Source organism: Aythya marila, assembly GCF_965140915.1.
Source record: "Aythya marila genome assembly, chromosome: 13".
Classification (NCBI taxonomy): domain Eukaryota; kingdom Metazoa; phylum Chordata; class Aves; order Anseriformes; family Anatidae; genus Aythya; species Aythya marila.
The window spans coordinates 13,597,288-13,620,426 of NC_139054.1; the positions used below are offsets into that span (position 1 = coordinate 13,597,288).

General features: G+C 39.0%; 1 protein-coding gene across 1 annotated transcript in view; it reads right to left on the reverse strand.

Annotated features, from left to right (window-relative positions):
* Window positions 1–821: 821 nt before the first annotated feature.
* Window positions 822–23,139, reverse strand: part of NRK (Nik related kinase) — a 91,427-nt gene continuing 69,109 nt past the window's right edge. The window contains exons 25-31 of the mRNA XM_082770603.1: window positions 21,597–21,740; window positions 20,218–20,352; window positions 18,119–18,219; window positions 17,439–17,588; window positions 14,042–14,201; window positions 4,940–5,079; window positions 822–4,059 (exon numbers count right to left, since the gene is read on the reverse strand). Of these exons, the coding sequence (XP_082626729.1) occupies window positions 3,976–4,059; window positions 4,940–5,079; window positions 14,042–14,201; window positions 17,439–17,588; window positions 18,119–18,219; window positions 20,218–20,352; window positions 21,597–21,740 (914 nt within the window). The 3' untranslated portion in view covers window positions 822–3,975. The remainder of the gene's footprint in view (window positions 4,060–4,939; window positions 5,080–14,041; window positions 14,202–17,438; window positions 17,589–18,118; window positions 18,220–20,217; window positions 20,353–21,596; window positions 21,741–23,139) is intronic.

A 23,139-nucleotide genomic window follows, 5' to 3' on the forward strand; every position in this document is an offset into this window, starting at 1 on the left:
AAGCAGTTCTTGCCGTGTCAGTGCCTGCAAGCTGTTGTTTCTCTCTGGGCCCACTGGGGGTGTGTGCGAGGAAAAGGCAGAAGCAAGGAAAGTTGCTTGTAAAGCTCGTTAGCAGCACAGCGCTGGCTGTCACCATTACGTGCATTCTGTGGAGCCTGAACTCTCATTGTCAACTCAACATCTTTATCCACTGCAGGGAAATACGTTATTTCATCTCTGCAGGCAGAAAGAGCCGGGCATTTCTGTAGGTGTGCTGACTGGATTTCGAAAACAAACAATATATGACTTTTACAATAGTTTATGCCAAGATAACAAAATTTTACAAGGACAGTATTAGTTCTGATTTTCAGAGTTTTTTTTATTAGTTTCAGTTGTACAAGTTGAACATCAGGGAACGATAAAAAAAAAACATACATGATGTACAGTACACAGCTTGCATTGTTCCCAGGTTGTGGAGTCACGCGTCACGGGTCAGGCTGCAGAATGGAGTTCACCCCTTCTTAAATGAAAACAGGCATGTAGAAAACGCTCTCGCTGCAGTGTTAGTGCACACTCGGTCACACAAATGCAATGTGAGGAGCACCACCTGCCGTTAGGCAACTGCATGTACCAGAGAAACACTGGTGTGGAACCGTGATGTTCTGCCCTGCTGCCCCAATCGCGTTTGTTCGCATCAAAGTGAAATGAGAGGAAAACCAAACTGTTGGGCAGTTCACCCTGTGGTCCTAAGAGTTAGAGAGAGGGTACGTACAGCCAGAGAAACCACAGGGCTGATACACATTTTGCATAGTTAAACTTATGTCAGGAAAACCTTGAGTCTCTTGTTTTTGTTGTTTTTTTTTTTTTTTCCTTCCAGCCTTTGAGCTTTTGCTTTATTAACTATTCACAACACCCTCAGTCAGCGTTCAGACCACCCAGTCACTCCAGATACCTTTCCATTTCTTTGGTTACTTTCCTTAACGTTTCTTAACTTTTATTTTTTATTATTCTTCCTACAGCAATACACCCGTTCCAGACATCCACTGTCTCGCTTTGGCTACTCTAGTTTATTTTCTTCAGCTTTCTCCTCCTCTTCAGTTACTTCTACTCTCTTCAGTTACTCTTCTCAACATCTCTGAGCCTTCTCATCTTCACCCCTTCTGATTTTCTCTTGATGGAGAGAAAATGACACATTCGTCTCCTCGTTACACCTCATTGCCTTACGATTTGGATTACCACTTCTAAACCCTTTAAAAGCATTCACCTCCAAGGTCCTGATTCTTTCCATATTTACACACGGATGTTAATCCCAATAATTCCAATGGTTTTACATGCAAAGTGACAGGTGGAAATCCAACCACTGATTTGAATCATAGCTCAAAAGAAAAGAGAACTAACAAAAGGAAGCAGAATGAGAGTTTAACACCTTAATGCAGTAGAACACATCCCCTCTCTCAAATGCACTTTGTTTTTCTTGGTAGAGAGCTAAACATCTTCACAGAGCGTCAACTTACTGTCAAACTTCTCTGTTGCAGTAATATTAAAAAAGTTTGATGACATTTTGCTTCTTTAAGCTCTTGGCACGAGCTGATCTGAATTCCCACGGTACTCTGTTAAATCCATTCAAACTAATGTCTAGCATCAGGGAAAACCTGCCTCCTACCTGTTGTCACCAAAATGGGAGAAGGGGAAAATTTCACCTGCCGTCCATGTTATGCAGAGGCTGCTGTGATAAGCACACTTTAGAAATATTGTAGAGCAGCCTGGGTCACTGATTGCTTATAGCAAGAGCAGTTTTGCAAGCAAGTTTTGCACACCTACTGGGTACAAAATGAAAGGTGTTCTTTCTTCACAGCCTCTTAGACTTTTTATTTGAAGTAAAAGCAAGTAAATTGTATTTCTGATTGTAATTTCTTTTGCCTGTATTTGTAACTTTCATCTTTTTTTTTTTTTTTTTTTTTTTTGGTGGTGTTTGTTTTTGATAACAATTGACCAAAATAAGCCCAGAGCTTTTGCTCATTTGTCCCAGCCCTAGCATGGACAACAGGTAGGAATATTACTACAAATAGCCAGAGACCTGATTTCACACAGCTTTGCCCAGGCAGTGCATACCACTCAGATTCTAAAATTTTACACACAAGCTGATCACTTGCATACATTTAAATTTACTTTGAGTATATAACTGCATATCTTTTTTAGTATGGCTTAGGCCTATTTTTTTTCTGTAATTTTAACCATTTAAGAGGAAAATACTTCATTAAAAAAACACTATACATTTTGAGATAAGCTAGTGCTCATGAAAAGTGCTAGGTTAATAACTTCGGAAAGTGCAGTCCTCCACATAGCCAAAGAACAAAGAGAGAAGCAGTGTTGGCATCTCTATCTTCCTGCAGCAGTTGAGGTGCCACCATGGGGAAGAGGCGATTAGCCCCAAGTTTGATTCTCTGCTGATATTATATGGGAAGATGCCAATTCTGGAGCTGATGGTTGCAGGCAGAGCACCCATCGGCCACAAAATGATGGCTAACACTACCTTAATTTGACACGCTGTACAAAACAGATACCAGTTTGAACAGCTTTTATTTCTCCCCTTCTTAGCAAATTTTGTATCATCATCCTTGAGGTAGACAACCAGATATTCCAATACACTTTCCCTGCACCTTCCAATATCACATATTTCAAGTAAAAACAAAACCAAACTATTTTCAAACACTGTAGCTATCAATTTCACTTTTGCCTACAGTGTCATCCATACTATATCATGTCTGGAATAAGCTCTTTTGTGTTACACTTGATGTTTTACATTTTCAAAGCACATCCAAATATCAGCTAAATGCTGACTGCATTAAACCCTACAATTTAATCACAGAATGTCTGTTTAGTTTTATGGCCAAGTTACATGCCCCTGAGAACAGAGTTTATGCAGAAACACTGGCACCAATAACACTAGTGGATGCAGCTTTATTTAGATGCAGTTAGCATAGAAAGCACCTGAAATTATTTATATTTTCTTATTTATAATAGAGTAACTCTGGATATTTTCATAACTATATTAAGAATACATTTGTTAATACCCATTTTGGAAAGATTGTATTTACACACAAATACATGAAGACTTGTTGCTGAAAGAGCAAGAAGGAAAGAAAAGAAGGTGCCTGATCCTGTGCCCTTATATACAGGGGTAGTGCCATTATATCAACTCACATGAGTATGGGTCCCTTGTTTGAGTAAAAATTACAGGTTCAGGTCCCTAACGCTTTATGCATACATGATTTTGACAAACTATTTAAACTGTTTTTACAAATACATTCTACAGTAACTGTGTCTGTGGGCTCAGGCATCCAGCCCTGAGAGAAACACGGAGTCTGTCCCCTGCATTTTATAAAATCTGCCATGTGGGGCACGTCCCGAAGTAGGTGCTTTTACAGCTCTGCAGTGAAATGCACGCGTTCTCCCTACTGCAGGACATGATCCCTCAGCGTCTGCGCCTGAGGTAGGCCCCTTTGTGAAAAGTCACTCTTCCACTGATCGTAAGACTCACACAAGTGAGTCTTGGTGCAACAGTAAAACTTGCTCAAAATAAAAACCAACCAAAAACCAATTCAAAATAGATTCCAATTTGCCATCCAAGTTGTTTGTTTTTGTATCTACCTGTTGCTGTCCAAAAAAGAAAGACTTCAGTTCAAGGTGATAATATTACATTATCTGTAAAAAAGGAAATTGTAAACTCTTCTGAGTACGGGGACTTTACATTCTTCATTAAAGTTGCTCTAACACTGTGAATACAGTCTTGGTTTGCAGCATGTTTGAGAAGACAAACGAAACATGTTTGCAATAATTTGACAGGAAAATGGAATTCTTTCCAAACTGAAAGAATACAAATTCTATATGACAATATTTTTGTAGGTAAAAAGTGCAAATTTGCATATATTACCTTCAAGCATTTTACACTGCTAGCTACAGGGAATTTCAAAGCATCCTTCATTTTGATGTGATTTACCAGTTAAATAGTACATTTTGACCAAGAGTCATAAAGTAAATTTGACTGCTGCCTCCTGACTGTACGGATGCAAAGAACACCTAGAAAGGGGGAGAAAGAAAAAAAGGGAAAAAAAACAACATAAATTACTGTCAGTGTACATTTATGAAAATATTTTTATCTATATGTAAAATATGAGAGAACATCACAGTCCGAAGTACCCGGATATATAAATCACACCTCAATTTTGACAAAGAAAGTTTTTAAAGGGAAACAGTGCTTGTACTACAACTGGGGTATATTTTTTGCTATATATATGTGTATATATATATATATATATATATTTTTTTTTTTTTTTCTATCTGGAAAGTCACAAGAACACACTTTAAAATAATCTAAACAGTTTAGGGGACCCAGTTTTCTAAATAAATCAGTGGGACTAAACAGGTTTCAGAAAACATTTATCCAGCACTGCTGTGCCATATGCAAGAAATCATACTTGATTATCCATTCTCCAGGTGCCTTCAATATGTGAAATCTTTGTGCTATTTTCTTTTTTTTTTTTTTCCTTGTTTGTTTTGACCTTGATGGCTGCTCTGAATTGCATGTAATTTTGGCAGCCCAGGAGAGGCAGTCCTGTATTTAGGCATTATCAGAGCTGGCTCACCAGTCCTCCCCACTGCACGTGCTGTGCTGGAGTCTGCCCAGTCATCAATGTCTGTATTTGTTAGCACTTCTGAAATCAGTTAACGCTAGGTGGAATAGGACTTGTAATGTTACTGGGTAAAGTAGGGCTGTGTCAAGGTGTTCAATATCCACTGCTTTGTGGGTTCACTGACAACATTTGCTTTGGTTGGGAAAATTATACTAAGATAAGAAAAAAAACTGTAAATACATAGTTACAGAAATTACATGGTCTTAGTTTTGTAGATGAAAATTACTTGGTTTTGCTCCATCAACACACTGTACTCATCTCCGTACCTTGTCATTTCTTTCACATAGAAATTTTAGCTTCTGCGCTTTCTTGTGCATAAATACTCCTTCCAGATTTCCTGTTTCCACAGAGCGCAATTCAATTGCCTTCTCTCCCCAGCCCATGACCTGATTAGATTGAAGGTAAGCTATAAAAGAAAAAAAAAAAAAAAAAGATTTATTTTTAAGTTAGAAATGCCACCAGTACACTTGCCTGTTACTATTTGTACACAAGTAATTAATCTCATGCAACAACGTTTTACAGAACTGAGCCCCAAATGCAGATACAGCCAGTCATTTGTGGGAGTCCAACGTATAGATGGAATACATCTGTGCTAGTTTCAAAAAAAGGGATTCACACACAAAACCTTTGCTGATACATTTTTAAAGGCTAAGTCTTAGCTTCTGATGCAGAGCTTGAAAAAAGAGACTATGTAGAGATGATTTTAGAACACTCTCAACACTCTCTTTTCTGCTTTATGTTTCTAAGCATTTTTTCCTATTTTTCTTTAATTCTATTTCTTACTATTTTTAATGACTCCGTTCTAGTTGCACTATTGCCCTTTGTTTTAACTCTTCTATAGAAGAATGAGAGTAACCAAACAAGATTCATTCACCTCTTCTTTATTTCACTCAAGAGCCTGGAACCTTTCTTTCTTTGTTTTTTCCTATAATAGTTATTTTTTTTGTTGTACTATGGATATAGGCTGTGAGAATCAGCTGTGTGGGCTGCTGCTATTTAACAGCTAAAAGATTGATTCTTGTCTTATGTCAACACAGATCGGAAGCATTTCTGTTTGATAACAACATATTCTGAATGACTCAAGTTTACACAAGAAGTCTTGGGAACAGTAGCTGAATTTCAGTTTCTCACTCATTTTGGACTCTATGCTTACCTTAAGTACACTACCAAATGTGCACCTTGTGCCCATTTGGTGTCTCATCCTTCGTTCACTCTGCACGTCCAAGAAAAATCTTGACTGTCTTCTTCATAGCCAGGAAGTTAGGTATGTATTTGCTGCTAAGTTTGAGTTAGTCTGAAGCCTAAATGCTTTGGAATCTGTGACTAGGACCTGATTCATTTGCTGTTCTTAGCTACTGTCTTCCCATAATTTGTTTTTGGATATAAGCAAAGACGGGTCCTTTCCAACCTGGATGATTCTAAGATACTCCAGCACTGTGGAAGTTTACTGTGTTATTCCCTTCAAATCTGGCAACTGGATGAGAAGTCAGGATAGTGATGAAGGAGTTAACGCCACTGACTTCAAATTAGGCACAGTTTCAATGAAAATCCTCTGATTACTGTATGTATTGGCTTCCAAGGTAAAAAACGCGTTATTTATGCTCTAGATAGCCAATGCTCAGAAATTATTGTTCTTGCTCAACTATGAGTATTTTTTTCATTAGTCTGAGAACTGTGTTGCTCTGAAATATTCTAGAGGGAACGTGTGCATTTGACTGGTTTTTAGCTTCAGAGGACAGTGCCTGCCTGTCCTGCTTTTTTAACACAAACAACATCTGTTCCTTAAAACCTTCCTTGTTGATTTAGATTTTGTCTAGAAACTAAACTTTCAATACACACTGATAACACAAAGCAAAAGCCTGTGATCCTGCTTTACAAGGACAGGAGAAAATAAAGGAAATACATATTCTTCTTGTAGCAGTTGTTAATTTAATATTAACTTGGAATCCTTGTTTTATAATCCTTGTTCAGATGTGTGAAAACTATACCTCCTTGGAAACATGTCTGTTTTGGCTACGGCATTGACATTTTAGTTCCCCCCAAGTCTATTAATTTTCCCCAAACCTGCTTAAGTAGACTTCTCTTTCAGTTGTTCTTTACACACTGAAGGCTTCCCTGCCACTAGAGCTGAAAGCAAGAAAATCACTTCCCAGTATCCCAGCCGTATGGAAAGAGGAATAAACCACTCTACGAAGAGCAAAACAGCAGTGAGGAGCTGAGGATAAGTGAGAGAACAGGGTGGAGGGGAGGGATATTTTTTGAAATCAAACACCTGAAAATCAATACCTTTTTATTCTTATTCTTTTCTTTATGCTTAATTTCCTAGCCTATATGACAGGGTGCTGTAGGCAGCAAGGAAGACTCATTACTGTTTCTGGCTTGCTGCATGATGAGCATCAGGGCAGCACCCATCCAACATGCAGTCACCTAATAAAGCAGGCCTAGACCACACAAAGTAAAGAAGCTAAAGATACAATACTCGGATATCTGCTATTTTTGGCAACTGCTGACACCACATAAACATTTGCAAACACATCAGACACACAGGTAGGCTATGATTCCGGGGGGTGGGACAGCAAGGCAGGTGTGTGTACATAAATAAAACGATAGAACGATGACATTCTGTGGCTACAGTATAGGGCATGTAGGTTCACCATCAAAGACCTAATCCACTCAAATTCTCCTTATCTCTTCCGCTTTGTGAAATCTGCACTCAAGTTGTCAATACTCTGGGTCTGTATCATCTGTATCCATGTCTTTGGCAGATTTCAATTTGATAGCATCCTTGCATCCTTGAAAGCCCTGGATGACTGAGCTACTGCTGCTATGTTCAGATGAGAACTGATCCCCCAAGCAGTATTACAACAGGAACATAATAAAACAGATATTCCAACTTCAGCCACTGATGTTCTCCTGGCTGGCCAATATACTGAGAACTTGTCAACTGACAATGGCAAATGTCAAAGTACAACTAGCACAGAACTCATTCCTGTAGCAGAATCAGGAAGTTTTTTTTTCTCAAATTGCATCTGAAGACGTATATGCTAACAGAAAGACCCCATTATACCATTTGTGGGGTTATCCACTTATAAAAATTAATACATCGAAATTAATTTGTAGGGTAGCAGGCTGTGAATTCAAAGTTCAGTATGGAGTCTTGATAACCTTCCCATGAGAACTCTTACTCTAGAATACAAACGTGCCATGTACAATGAACTGCAAGTGGATTAGATACTCAGAATAAAGTCTACTTTCTCTGGAACAAAAGCTCCTACGCTATGTGCAAGTTAGGAATAGTTCGAGCCCACTTTTCACTTCATAAAGCTTTAGATAAAAATATTTCATGCTTCCAGCTGGCAACATTTAAGTATGTTTATATTATGATGCAAGATTATACTGGTTTCTAGCAATCCTAGACACAGAGAGATAGCTGCTCTTGTCCTTTGGACAGTAGCTCAGCAAAAAAAAAAAAAAAAAAAAAAGGCATATATCGGTTCAGACTGACATGCCAGAATTGCTTAAAGTTCTGGAGCAAAATCATTCAGAATTACCTGAGTCTCCTCTGCCTCACCCAGACTACCATGTATTTAGAAGATGTACAGTTACGCACGAGCTGTGGTTCTTGGTACACCAATTATACCAGCTGTATGCCCTGGAGATCACAGAATACATACCATAAACTCAGTAGAGGGAAGTGGGATCAAAATCAGCCTCTTAACATCATGAAAGCATTAGGAATGCTCTAAAATTGGGTCGAGACCACCTACTTGGTGTTTCCTGTTCACAGTGTGTATTAGCATCGGGTTGAGGAGAGCCCCCAATCACGGAAGTGACTGCTTCAAGGGGAAATGGTTGAGAGGCATAAAAGGTGAAAGAAATTACTGAGCCATACTGAAACCATTAGCTTTCTACGAAGTGCCACTGACATGAGCTAATGATCTCTTAGTCTCACATCAGTAGCATACTCAGCCTGAGAGAAGTGCACTTGGTGTCATAGAGCCCAGGTACTACAATCTCACTTCCCTTCTTCAGTTTTCTTTTTGTCTTTAAATTCTTTCTCTTCAAAAATGCCTTTTCTGATCTCATGTGCTGAATTTGGCTCACTGCCCTAAGCAGTTATTCCCAACTTATCTCTACATGAAAGCAGAATCAGATCAGCTTTTAGCAAAATAACATAAAATCAGGCTTTTCTGATTAGTGTTACAGAAATAGGGCAGGACAGGACCTTAATGCACCTTCTCCTCCATCTGTATCTCTGTGCCACACCAGTATCACTTCTGACAGTTCGTCTAATCTGACCTTAAAGGCCTCTAGCCATAGAGACTCCAGAAATTCCCCAGGCAACTCATTCCATACAAACCAGGAGGTTGAAATGAACAAACCAAACATGAATTAAAAGATTCTGACCCACTTTTGCATGCATGAGTCATGATACCAGACTCTGTTTTATGAGGTACAAGGGAGCGTACACTGCTTCACCCAGTTCCTTTTAGGAGAGGGTGAAATTCAACACAAAAATAAGTACTGAATTTTGCTTTTCTGGACACGTTTGAGAAAACTGCCTCAGGCCAGTATGCAGCTGGGCACGAACTTTAAAAGAATAGCCAGTGACTTTGCTGACAGTAAGAGACAGCAACTATTAGAGACCATACAGATCTTAAAACTGACTGCACTTCTACTGAACCCTTCTTTGGCCCTTCAATCCAGCCCAGGTGCTCTATGAAATCATGACTTATATTGATTTCTGCCCTCTTTGGGAAAAGCTTTTTTTTTTTTTTTTTTTTTTTAAATTTTTTATATAGCGAGATAACAATTTTGGTTTGTTTTAGGCAAATGAAAGGGAGATGTGTGTGTTGAGGGCTTGAATGAAGATAACCCACAGAGATACCAACAGCATTCTGTGATGTCGCAAAGCTCAAACCCAGCCTCAAGCTCTCCTGTGATGCTGCTGACCACTGATTAGGGGCTGATTAGCTACTTGCTTGTACTTATGTCTGCTGCCCATGCTTCAGAAGTCACTGCCCAGAGGTTAAGCAATTTAGGGGAGGAAGATAGGGGAAGGAGACAGAAATTTCTCTTGTGCAATTCCATTAAATAGTTTTACTGCTATTACTTACGTTACTTGAATATAAGGGGTTTTCCTGTTTGTTTTTTATTTCCCCCTGGACAAAGACCTAACACATACAGTTCCCTACCCACCCAAAGAAGAGCTATGACTAAATAAATTTTTGACTAGGAATCTTATTGTTTACTAAATACATGTTTATGTGCACCTTTGTTCCAAAGCACGCCTGTTCTCAGTTGTTGCTTGGTCACTTCTGCAATTACTATTCCAGTGTAACTAACAACCTAAGTGAGAAACATGTTTAGGGTGAGAGGTGGCTTGTTTGTTTGCTGGGAAAAACACTGCACAGGAGATCTGACCAACACGAATCATTCAGATATGAGCAGGAGTTTCCTGTACACGAGTTGGCCAGCTAGGATTTCAAGAACTGGTAAGTACGTTGAAAGAGCACTACTGCAGTAATACAAACAGCTTTTGGTAACCCTATCTGTTTTTCCACATAACATCATTTTGATTTTAATACATATACAGCAAAGGAAATCAGGACTTTTATTGGTTCTCTACTCTTCGGGAATATCTGGTTTTGTGCCAACCCACCACGCAGATGTACTGTAAATAATTCATTACTCACACAGAAGGGCAAAAGTGCTCTCAAATTGTATTAACTTGATGTTTCTTAAACCCTTTTTAAATCTTGTTTTATAGAAAGAAAACATAACAGCTCTATTTATATTTAGCCTTACATATATGAAATATCTTTCAGATTAAACATGGATAGAGTACTTCTACAATTTTAATTTCCCATTGGATTTGAGTTTGCTCTCTCCAATTTCTTATTAACAGATAGGTCACAGAGGTTCCAATTTAAAGACTGGGAGAGTAAGCTATATTTAGTTTCCCTGCCCTAAATCTATCAATTATAATGCACTTTTTTTTTTTTTTTTTTTTTTTTTGTAGTCAAGAAACTCTTACCAACTACAGAAGTTTTCTTTCAAAATAATTATTTAAAGAAACTAAGAACGGGGCAAAAGGTGGCTAGAGAGCACCCTGAGGTTAACACAAGACCCTCCTGTCTGAAGCACAGAGAGAAAACTTTTGAGATAAGCTCATGCAGACTGCTGTCAGACCTTGTGAAGCCTGGAAATTCTAAAATAGGATCTCTTGTGAAACTTGCAAGTTCTCCCTACATTTGGCCATGTAAATAACACCATCAGACTTCTCTCATAAGAGCTCATGTTTCTGTCTGGAAACTAGAATTTCAGAGGAACAAGAAGATGAATAGGAGCTGGTTGGAAACAATTAAAATAATAGTTAACAGAGCTGTTTAAAATTTGAGTTTTGTGTTGAGTAATAGGTTGGATTAAATTGTTTTTAGCTGTAATGTGAATATCAAATTGATCTTGCACATCACAACGATTAAAAATTTCTGTTTCAAAGAAATCCAGCTCTGAGACCTCAGTGCTGTGGCAGCAGCAATAATGCAAGAGTTCTCCAGTTAACATACTGGAAAATTTTCAAATGACAACTGAGAGGGGGTGTTTGAAGACTGCCTCCCTTCAGCTGTGGAAACTGCAGAATTATAAACAATGAAAGAGTGACAGAGTGACACCTTTCCTTCCAGAGAAAACCTACAGTCTTACACTTTGAGCACTTGGGGGAAGCTTCGCAAAGACCTCTCTCTTTCCTCAGCCCTCTTAACCTTACCATTGTAAAAATTTCATCTCCCTCACTCTCTGCTACCTCACTAGGATGCTTCACTGGACCTGCCTTAGCTACCTGTCCCCAAATGGGATGCCTTCCCATCTGGTGGTGCCCATCTCTCTAGATGGACCACAGAGAAAATCCAACAATTCACATGGACAAGACTGCTGTACAGTAAAATTCTTTAGACAGGATACCACCCTCAGAGGTGTGTCTGACTACTTCCTATTTAACTGCCCTAAAATACTGTAACAAAAATGCCTAGGTCATTTTGTACTGATGGCTTTTCCATGCAAATCATAGCACAGTTGCATACTGAAGAACAAGAGGAATGGTTACATGAGCATGTGGAAAGGAGAATGTCCAAATGGCATTCTTTCTATTAAGATGTAATCAACCTTGAGAAATTGAGAATATCATACCTAACCAGATGCAGGCAGAAAGAGGTTTTAAATGAGAGTAATTAGCTGGCACAGAGGATCATATACTCAGCTGGCACAAAGTGGTGAAGCTTTATTCACTTCAGTGCCAGCAGGGTACATGCAAGGAAATTTTTACTGAAGTCAAGGAATTATGATTCCCAGGTACAAGAATACTTTACAAACCTATCTCACGTTTCTGTAGGTTTGATGATTCAGTACTTTCAGCAAGGTTAAGAAAAAGGACTTAAGCTCCCTCTGGTACACTTCTGAGGCATTCCTGCAAAATCTGTCCAGATGAAGTGAAAAAAAGCTTTGAGGGCAATCAGGACCCAGTGTCACAAACTGCAGATTTCCAAGCAGCAGTCATAAATATATGCAATCATTCTTTCAATATCTCCCTTTCTAAAGTGAGATGTAATGAAGCCTTTTGTTCCTTATGTATCGACATTTGAAACACACTAATTATCTAATATCAGTGAATCTTTAGGCCATAGCATACAGTAAAAGCAGTACAACTAGAAAAGCCTGTAATAGCTACAAATAACATCTATGCTTTAGCAAGTATTAAACATGAGATTAGGGTTAATCTCAAGCAGGACAGTTATATAAATGCAGCTCATTTTTAAAATTCTGTCTCTTCCCGAGGCAGGAAAAAGGAGTTCTAACCCACAAGGTACAAGTGAAAAAACAAAAAGAGAGTTTAAATATTTATGAAAATCCGTTATCATATATGCACACCACAAGGTGTATAAGACATGACAGTTTTTTTAAAAAATGGTTCATGTTAAATAAACTTGCTGCGTTTTTTAAGGCCTAAGGAAGTACTTCCCATAATGAAATGGGTCTTGAAAGCTGTCTCCTTGAGATAACATTCTTCAGTGCAGCTTCCAATTACATTCAGTACTTCTTGTTAGAACTCTTCCTACCCTGCCTTGGTTATAGCTCTTTGATTATTGATTATTTCTTAGAGTGTTTCTAACATTAATTCTGAGGGGATATAAAATTTCAATATATCAAGGATTATTAGATTTTCATATGAAAAATGGAGAATTGACTTGATAGATTTTAATTGTGCCCTGCAGCTCTGAGTAGGGGCTGAAAAGCAGAGATAGGTGTATTTAGTGGAGGGAAGGAAATACTACACAGTCAGGTTATAACCTCACACCTGATTCTTGGAACTGAAGTACTTCTGTTGCTGAATTTTATAGCAACAGTGCAAAAAATGCAAGTTCCCTTATAGCAATGTATGTTCCAGAGGTGGGTTTCTTGCTCTCAGTACTGTTTAAACCCTCTACAAATGATAGACTTGGTATTTCCTAAAGGGTGTTACTCTACTGATTTTAATGGACTTTTCCTAAAGCTACCCAACTAGAAGTGCAAGGAAAAAGGTGAACATTCTTCATTTTTCACTGTGGCATCCAGTTTCTGCCAAGCTAATAATTTGCTTTTGCACAATCTAAATGTCTTGGGCTTTTGCTGTTTGTTTGTATGTTTTAAGATCCGGAAGAACAGGAGTGTGACAAAAAAAAAATAAAAGCAACTAATAATAAAAACAAAAATCTGCCTGTGTTATGTTCTTGGTTTTCCCCACACTTAACATGAAGCCCTCTGGGGAATGTGAAACAAACAGCTGTCCTGTGCAATACAATGAGAATCTCCTCCTACAAAACCACTGCAAACATGGAGAGAGTGAGAATCTGTTGGAAATACCCTGTACTGTGAATCTGAAGTGATAAAATTAAGGGGCCAATTGACAGCAGTTACAGACCTTTTCAAAAACCCACCTTGCTATAGTTGTGAATTTTTACATAAAAATGCTATGGGCTATGAACAAAGCAGAAAACAAGCACCTTTGTGTCTCTAATTCACGTAATTCTCTCTGTGAAAACTCTCTGGAAGCTACACCCCCAGGGAAGCTTGGCTGTAGAGTAAGGGTATGATGCAGTAAACGGTACGACAAGAATACAAACCCCGTGATCCAAACTTGAAGACCCTGTTGCAATCGTTGGCTGTTTTAACATAAACATACATAAACCTCTTTACTCTCCAGATATCTGTTTTGCTCAGAAGTTGCTTTACGTGCCATACAACCGCTTTCGCATAGATACAAACCTCATAAAGAAGTCAGGTTTCATGCAGCAGAACCTTACATTTAATAAAATGCAGTTTTTCATACATACCTACAGATGCTGGCATTTCTCCCCACTGTAAAACAGTTTCCTTTGTGAAATGCCCGTATATATCAATGTAGATGCCTTCATCTTCGTAGGCGAGTAACAGTTCCATTCCGCTGGTGTTTGGGAGGATGATAATGGCATGTGGGCGAATAGTTCCTTGGATCTAGAATCATATTTTGCTAAGATTTATATCAGAAAATGGACTGCAATTTTAGTGACTACATCAATCTAACTAGCTTGACAGAGCAATAAAAAGAACTAGCTCATGGAAAGTGAAAGAAATGCCTGTTTTGAGAAAAGCTGTACAGTTTGCAAGCTAGTCCCTGAAATGGGTTTTCTCCTCTCCTCCCCCCTTTAGATATTACAGTAGGTTTGCAAACAAGGCAATGTTCAGTATTTCACTTTATATTTACTAGTATTAACGGCTTTCAAGAAGCCATGGAGCCACTGAGACACTTATTTATGAAACACCTGCATTATATAAATAGAAGACAGGTGAAAAATTTGAATTCAGTTATTTCAGAAGATGGAGGAAGAACAAAAGCTTCCACGTTCCAAGAAACCAGTGCTCTCACTTTCCATGATATTTCCCTATCTCTTTTCAAACCCCCCAAAAATGTAAATTTATCAGTATTTACAGCAAGCGGAACATTGTACCTGGACCTTTCAAACACAAGCCACTCTACGTCCTTCCCTTCCCACATTCTTCCCTACAAATAGTTCCCCTTTTCAGTGCTGCTCAGCATATGTTTTCTGCATGCCACAAGGAACAGTGCATTTCTCTCACACACATTATTTTAACAGCTGCTCGATGCATGAGAATCTCTCCCAGAAGCCAACACATGTCCCAAGTGAAAAAAAAAAGTCAAAGTATACAACTATGGAGGTGGGGTTTTATGAAAGCACTTTTGAACAAAAACAAGGAAAACCTTAAAATCATTAAGAAAGCATTTTTTGTTTTGTTTTAAAAAAGCACTACTCAAAACAGGTTAATTAAACAGTCAATTAAACCACTACAACGAATCTTTCTAGGAAGCACATGACTGGAGTTTCTGCATCATTTTCACAAGCCAGCACCACACAGACCTCTTTTCTTCAAGCACACACATTACACATGCCGGAAGGGCAGAAAGAACAGTAAAGAAGCACCGAAGCTGTACTTGCCCAACTGAATACACCCAGGCCAACCACTTGACTCCGTGCCTCCGCAACAACTATCCGTAACACTAGAACGGGTATCCAGAGCCGCAGAGCAATTTTAATGCGTTGCCTTGGTACTCGCATGAGCGATCGAAGCAGGTAAGAGATGGAGAAAGAGGTGGGGAACCAGGAAAAGAGGCTACCAGAAAGCAAGAGTATCTAAAGTCAGCCTGTTGAAGTCTGCTCTGTTGTCACTACAAAGCTCCTTGAGAAAATCATCCAGTCTATCAGATGCTCTTTGAAATAATAAAATACCGAAAAAGACAGAGCTTCCGCAGCAGCAGATTTATTTCAGGTCTAAAACTCTAAAGGGAAAATATATTTTTAGTACACGCTAACTTTTGGTTGGAGAGCACACCCAAATGGAGCCAGTCTTAAAGGTGCCCCACATCTTCAGGACAATCACCTGGGAAATTTCTCTCATCATGTGCATAATTATATCTGCAGCCTGTTGGAGAACTGCTGCTCAGAATGCTCCCCTTTTCCTCTGCCTTCCCCATCTCGGGCAATTATGCTGATGATCTTTGTGACAAATCATTATTCACCTCGCTTAGCAACCAACTTCCAGGGATGGCACGCAGGCATCACACTTACATTTATCAACTGATGTGAATTTTCCATAGCTGCGTAGTTAACAAACCTACTAATTGCTGGATTAAATAAGCCATCACACAAATACTAAGGCCCTTAAACAAACAAACAAAAATCCAGCTCAGGTTTGTAGCAGGTGATTCGGCAGCCTGTTCTGAAGACCTAGAGCACTGAGTTTGCAATTAAGAGAAGTTTATAAACCATCATCCTTAAACACTGTGGCCATCAGAAAACACAGCTGTGACAGAAGTTGAAGGCTGTCACCTGTCAGGGTAGCAGGCCACAGGGCATGGGTTTGAAAACTGGGCTGAGAGAGGGAGGAAAAAATAAATAAATAAATTGAAGGGTCTTGGACCAGGCTGCAACATGCAGATGTGGGATGAGATCCCTCCAACCCTCGAGTGTTCCTGAAGTCACAATGCCTTGGGATACATGGAAGTAGTGGCACCCATCAGCTAACGCTCTGCCTGTGTGGAGCTCTGCTGACTTCAGGGAAGGTTTTTCCAAGTGAGCACAGAAGTTTCCCTGCTTGGAGCCCCCCATCAGGCCGGAGCCATGGGAATCCACTAGCTTTTTGCACTTAATCCCCTAAATTTCTGTGGCTTTTGGACCCACAACTTTGAAATGAACCATCTAGAACAGCTAAGAAATAACAACAGAAAAAAAAAAGGAAAGAAAAAGAGCACAGCCTTCATACTGGACAGCCCCATAGCAGTCTTTTACTTTTGCAGAGTAATTACTTTGCTTTTAACTCCACTTAAGCAGTTTTTAGCAGTCAACATCATCTCAGTGAACAGGTACACCATGCAACATGTACACATCAACCTGAAATCAACATCTTCATGACAACTTCTGCTTGAAAACCTAAAGAGAACATCCCAAATTCTTTTGAATGCAAGGACTGATTTCACGGGCAACTGAGCAGCAAGAAAATCAGCAAATTTATTTAGCCTGGAAGCTGGGTTTCTGCAGAGTCATGACTAAAAGGCAAATCACATTTTACACACTGAGTCCATGTAAATCATGTAAAATGAATGCAAGTTTGCTCCACAATAAAGAAATGAGGATTATTCATGGGTTCACCTGTATACCCATGTGAATGCATATTTGGACTCAGTTTATACGTGGCTCCTCTAGCTACAGGTACTCTTTGATGCAAAGATAACATGCCTCAAAGCCAATCAAGATTTAAACATATGCTGCACATCATTTTAAACCAGGCCAAATTTCAGCTCAATTCAGTGATCAAGATGGAAAAACACATTGGCTGACTGTGAAAGTCACCTAATTCAATGTTGTGTTTTTGTATGCCTTAAAAAAGTCTTAAATTTCCAGGATAAACCAATTAAAAATAGTACTGTCCATACAATAGGCTTTCCGACATTAAACTGCTAAAACTGATATTCTAAATCTGGAGGGAAAAAAAAAAAGCCTTTTAACAGAACTTCATTATTACAAAAGCATGCAAAAAGTCATTTTCTACTAGCTGGTATACTGTAATTATTCTCTTACCCTCTGTTTTGGGATACAGCACACAACTTAACCTGATTATCACCAATATACAGCCCAAATAACAAAGGTGGTTATGGAACTTTTTGGAGTGTCTTACATGTGTTGGAAGGTAGAGGTCATACACAGATCCAGAGTCCACATCAATAGCGTGAAAGCCAACTAGAGAGCCATAGATCACTTTTAATCTTTGTCCATTTTCAACAGTCAGGTCAACTGACAGCGGTTTGTGATGAAGTGAGGTAAAGGACTGCAAAAAGAAAAATACACTATAGAACACAATAATGCTCTTGGTTTACAGACCAACATACACAATTTTCCATAATAATTTTCAGAACTGGAAAGTTACCTATTTTTGCTCTACCAGCACGTTACATTTAAGGAGCTAAGTATCCATCAACCTTTGGGCCACAAAGAGAGTTGGATAGTTCACTTGTGTTTTGAAAAAATCCATCTAGAAATGGACTAGGCAAAAATTAGGCTAAGTACCATTCATGTTAAATTTCCTCTTCCTCTGAGAGAAATCAGCATCAGCTTCGTGAATTTAAATGTACATCTTGGCACTGCACTGAAACAAGTTGTTCACATCTAACAGAATCATGACAGTGACAGTTTCATGCCTGCCACCTCCAATGTATGTCAAATGAGCTACATTTTCTTTAAAGGAATATTCATTTTATCTTTAACTAGAAATAAATGTTATAAAAAACAACAAAAAGCAAAAGCAAGGAGTAGATGAGAGACAGTGGTGTGTCTGAAGCAAAGTGAATTTTCACTTACCTTAAAAGCCATGAATTTGTGGTAAGGCTTCGGAGCCCAAGCATAAACCTCCACTGAGTTTTTCAAAGCAATTACAAGGAATTTGATTCTCTCATATTTTACTGTAATACAAGAAGAACAATTCCTTAGGTATCAGACAGACGCTTAAATCAAAGAACGTCTCATTACATGAAATAATTTCAATGGATTATTTGTAGAGGAAGACGCTATCCACCAAGGAGACTAATGCATTCTGGACATCAGTGTTTAACATCACCACTGTCAAAACCCTGACTGCAAACATGTAGGCCCTTTATTCTCAGATAGCAACATTTATATATTGATTCTCATAAATCTATTTCTCTTACTGTCAGAAAAAAAGGTCTTGACCCTACAGCTAACTCAGTCTATTTTGTTTTTCAAGTATGAGCCCACACCGATGTTGCTGGGTGCGACTAAGCTGCTTTTGGAGGAACGGTGGCTGTTGGCTGTAGGATTCTGTTACACTCCGCGTGCTGAATTTTCATTTCACCATTCACATGTGGGGTTAAATCTCCATGTGCTAGTGTGGGCGAAGGACTCCCATGTTTCCGAGATGAGTAAGCATTTAGGAGAGATGAGCCATTTCTCCAAGTTGATTAAGCTCATGTTGGGCCCATTGAGAATAAACAAAGAAACATGCATTGAAAATTGAGGCTTCTTTCACTCTGCCAGAGGCAAGCATTTGGTTTGGAAACAGAACACTAGGGCATCACATCTCAGTGCATTCTCCCTTCATTTCATATTCAGTGTCTGCTTGGAAGGGATTTTTAGAAAATGCAGGTACTGTGCTAACTGAGCTAAGGTTTGTTGCTGCTTGCAACAGGAGCAGTTCACACTGACCCAAACATAGAGCAGAAGCATTAAGGGTAGATAAGGGCGGATACTGATCAGGGAAATGTTACAAAGGCTGAGAAACGGAAAGACAAAAACAAATAAAACCTACCAAAACACAAAATAACACATCCTTTTGCTAGCTGGAAAAATGACTGTAAGAACATGGGTCAAGATACAAGAAGATTCACCAACAGGTAAACAACAGCAGCTGCTTTGTCAAAGAAATAAGCTTGATTTGTCATATGTGAACACAGAAGAGCACCAAATGTTTGCCTAATTTTAGAGTAACTTTTTTTAAAAAATAATAAAAAAAAAAGACATACCAAAACCAAAAATGAGCAACTGAAGTGGAATATGTGGTGCTTAGCTATAATCACAAAGAAAATGACACACATCTGTTGCACATTTCTTCTTGGATTTAACCCGTAACATTTAAAGCAATGAGATCTAAATGCAAAGAAATGTCAAGCAAAGCGTTTATAAGCGCCAGCCACCTCATCGTCTCCTGCACTTGTCTGTATCATTTCTCTATTTGACTTAGGAAAAAAAAAACAACACCGCCACTTTCATATACCATCTTTCAATAAAGCAAAACTTATGCTATACATTACACCCCCTCAGACAGTTAACTGACAGAAGCTATCACAATACTGATGTTCACCTTCACAAACGAAATACCTGAAAGCCAAAAAAATGCAAGATGGAATTTTAACTGCTTTGGTAGATAACGCTGCCAGTGTGTAAATTTAAATAAAGGTATATTTAGGTCTTTTATGATCAAGTCACAGCAATGAGCTCTAGGACATCCAATCTCATCTGCCTACAAACATCCTACAAACATGATTTCCTAGCACTGTACCAGTCCAGTTTAGCAGTAGCTACTCAGGACCAGGAGGGAAGCTGGTAGCCTGGGGGTAGAAAACATCACTCTAATTGAAGTCTTAAGTAACTACAGAATTTCTAAACCCCTGACTGAGCAACGGAGCAGGGCTGGCACTCCCTTCTTCCAGCCTTCACAGGACACAGCCATAACATCATGTGCAATCTGGAATGACAAGGGCCAAAGCATCCATCATGTTAAGCAAGCAGGTTTCAAAGCAGTCAGAGTATTATGCCCGATACAATTTTGAGATACAGCTGAAGAAAAATGCTGGTGTCACAAGATGCAAAAGTACGATTAAGCAGCTCTCTAAGGGGGGGAAAAAAAAAAAAAAAAGAAAAAAAAAGAAAAAAAAAGACCTTACCAACTTTGTAGTGTACGCAGCCTTCCAGGTCACCCACAGACACCCAGCCTTGCCTCTTCTCCACCTCTGGATCATTGCGCAAAATCTTATTTCTCAGCCACGATAAGTAGTAGACCCTCAACTTATTCTTTTTCCCTGGGATTTGCAAAGGGGAAGAAAAAAAAAAAAAAAAGACATAACTCTAACTTACTGCAGTACAAAATCTCCCCCATGTAAAAAAAGCTGGAGTTCTGTGACCTTGAGTACAGCAGATCTTTGTGCTTGTCAAGGTGACAGAAGAATCCATCAGCAAAAAAGAAAAGCCTAGGGTGATTACGACTCACAGGGGGGAACTGGAGTACGAATAACCCTATGACATTTGGCACATGTGCTCTTGTGACTTAAGCTTCATGTCAGATTTTAATATCTGACTACAATTCGTTCCTCATGTCAAAGAAGAGGTCTCTATAGATGCATGTATCATCAGAGATAATCACATTGCCTAGTATTTGCTCTCTGATGTGGAGGAAGGAATACAGACATAACCTACCCTGGGTATTTTGAGTAAGTGACTTTTATAGTTCTGGCTAACTGACAATCTTCATTACAGGTAACCATTTTCTTTTGGATGTCTTTCAGGGTGAGAATTACTTTATCATCTTTTAACTCAGTCAGTCTTTCTGTTGCTTTGGTTTGTAAATAAGAAAGATCAACTGCAGGTCAGTCTAAGGAGGACCATGTCAAAACCAGCTGAAACTGGCAATGTGGGACAAAGAGCTCTCAGCATCACCTACTACAGTATGTCTGGAGTGTAGAAAAGTGGCAGCCATTCCTTGATGGACCTCTATTTCTTATGTACTACCTTGAGGCCACTCTCATCTGTGGATAATAAGGACCTCAGGACCTTGAAGGGCAGAGTCCAAGTTCTTTGTCAGAAGAGGTTGAAGGTGCTACTCCATTTAGCATTACCAATGCTTTCACATTATGTATCACTCTTACGTAACTGTTCATACATCTCATTGACCACAGAATGAGGTTATTTAATGATATTCGAACAGAATTGCACTTAGATAGATGCTCACCCATTGCAGAAACATGTAAACAGACTGACAAACTGTAACTTGCTGGGAAACAGTCCATTTTAAGAATATGAAACACTTCATAACCTCTCACAAACCATTTTATGTATTAAACAGGTAATGAAAAATATCCCAGAGCCCCATCTGAATCTGAAATGAGAATCTAAGTGTTAAAAATTCAAGAGAGTTTTCCTATTAACAAGAATAACTATCCTGTGATTTTCTGTAAGAGGAAATTTCTCAACCTAGTTTATAACCTAGTTCTTCTCTAATTGCTTCCAACCCCAATGCAGGTCAGATACTTTTAGACACTGAACTAACCTGATATAGTAATTAGCACATTGAGTCCTTCCAGAACATCCATTTGCTGGAATCGTCTCCTTGTAATCAGTGAATAAACTCTTCCCTGCCCACTTCTGTCCAGTAGCCACAATCCATTCTCCGTTCCCACCAGTAAATTTACTCCTGTTGATACAGAGAAAAAAACAAACTGCATACATCACCCAATGATTCAGAAGCCAAGTGTTAATTGTTTTTTAGAATCAATTTTTATTTACTCCTCTTAATGGTACCTGATAATTTCTCTGTTGCTCTGTGGATGACCTCCCAGAAAAATGGAAGGAAAAAAACAACCCCAACATTACAATTTTTACCCAGCAGAACACTTGTATGCCCATGTAACCTGAAGCATGAGTAGTTCTACTGAAGTCAATATTGATCTAAAAAATGAAAATTAAAAGAATACTCTGCAAACTTGAACTTCTCAGGTGACTTGTGTGCTTGTAAGCGCTGTGAAAGCCTCAGTTTAGCACCACTCCTCTGCCAACACAGGAGATCCAACTAAAGGATATAAGGATCTCTTTCAATTTTTTAAAAATATAATTCCTCTTTCCCCCACATGCAACGCTCAAAATGCAGGAGGAAGACCAAAGTCATTGGAAGAAAAGCTACTGATATAAGGAAGCAGAATATTTGTTTGAAAACTGGTTTTTGGAAGAGTGCTTTCAAATGCTGAATTAAAGGAATGAGTCCATCTGAAATCCAATTGTTCCCCAGGAAGTGAAAGCTTCAATGAGTTGCTGACACCAGAGGATGCACCCTGTACAAAAATAGTGTTTGGCTGGCATGATGGCTACATTTCCTAATCAGCAGGTTCTAAAGAAATGACATAAAATTTCCTGCCGTAACGAGCAAGCTTCTCTACTGGCTATGCTCTGATGAGTACCTGGTGCTCTTCAACCTCAATGCAAAGTTAATTTACAGACTTTGCTCCATAGCTCTGTTCCTAATTTAAAATCTTGGACTCCTGCAAACATACATTACACAAAATCCACAAAACTATAAAAACTAGAAATCTACATTTCCGTCGGATAATGTTTCACCTACTTCATTCATTTTCCATTCCAGACTCAGAAAGTGACGACAAGTAAATGGCTGGGTGAGTCCCACAGAATGCAACTGTTCTTCACAGGTAGACAGATGGTTAGAAGAACTCAAGAGCTTAGCTACAGCGAGACTGGGACTACGTCAACAGTGGTTGAAAACTGGTCTGACTACACTGATCTTGTGTGTTTTTTTTCTAATGCCATTTGAAGCTGACCCTACAAAAATGGTGATCCAGCAAGGTTCTAAGTCCTGGCACCGGAAATTATGGAAGTCAGGCTCTTGGACAGATTGATGCCTGACCTGCTTAAGTCTGTGGCGGCTAAAATTCTGAGAGGAAGGTTCTTGGAACCTCCAGTTTGGATAATTTCCATTGGTCAGGGTTATGCATGATTAGCTATACTGATATGCAGCTAAGACAGACTGAGTATCATGAACCTTTTTTGCTTCTCATTACCAAAACATTTGCAACTTCTGGCTC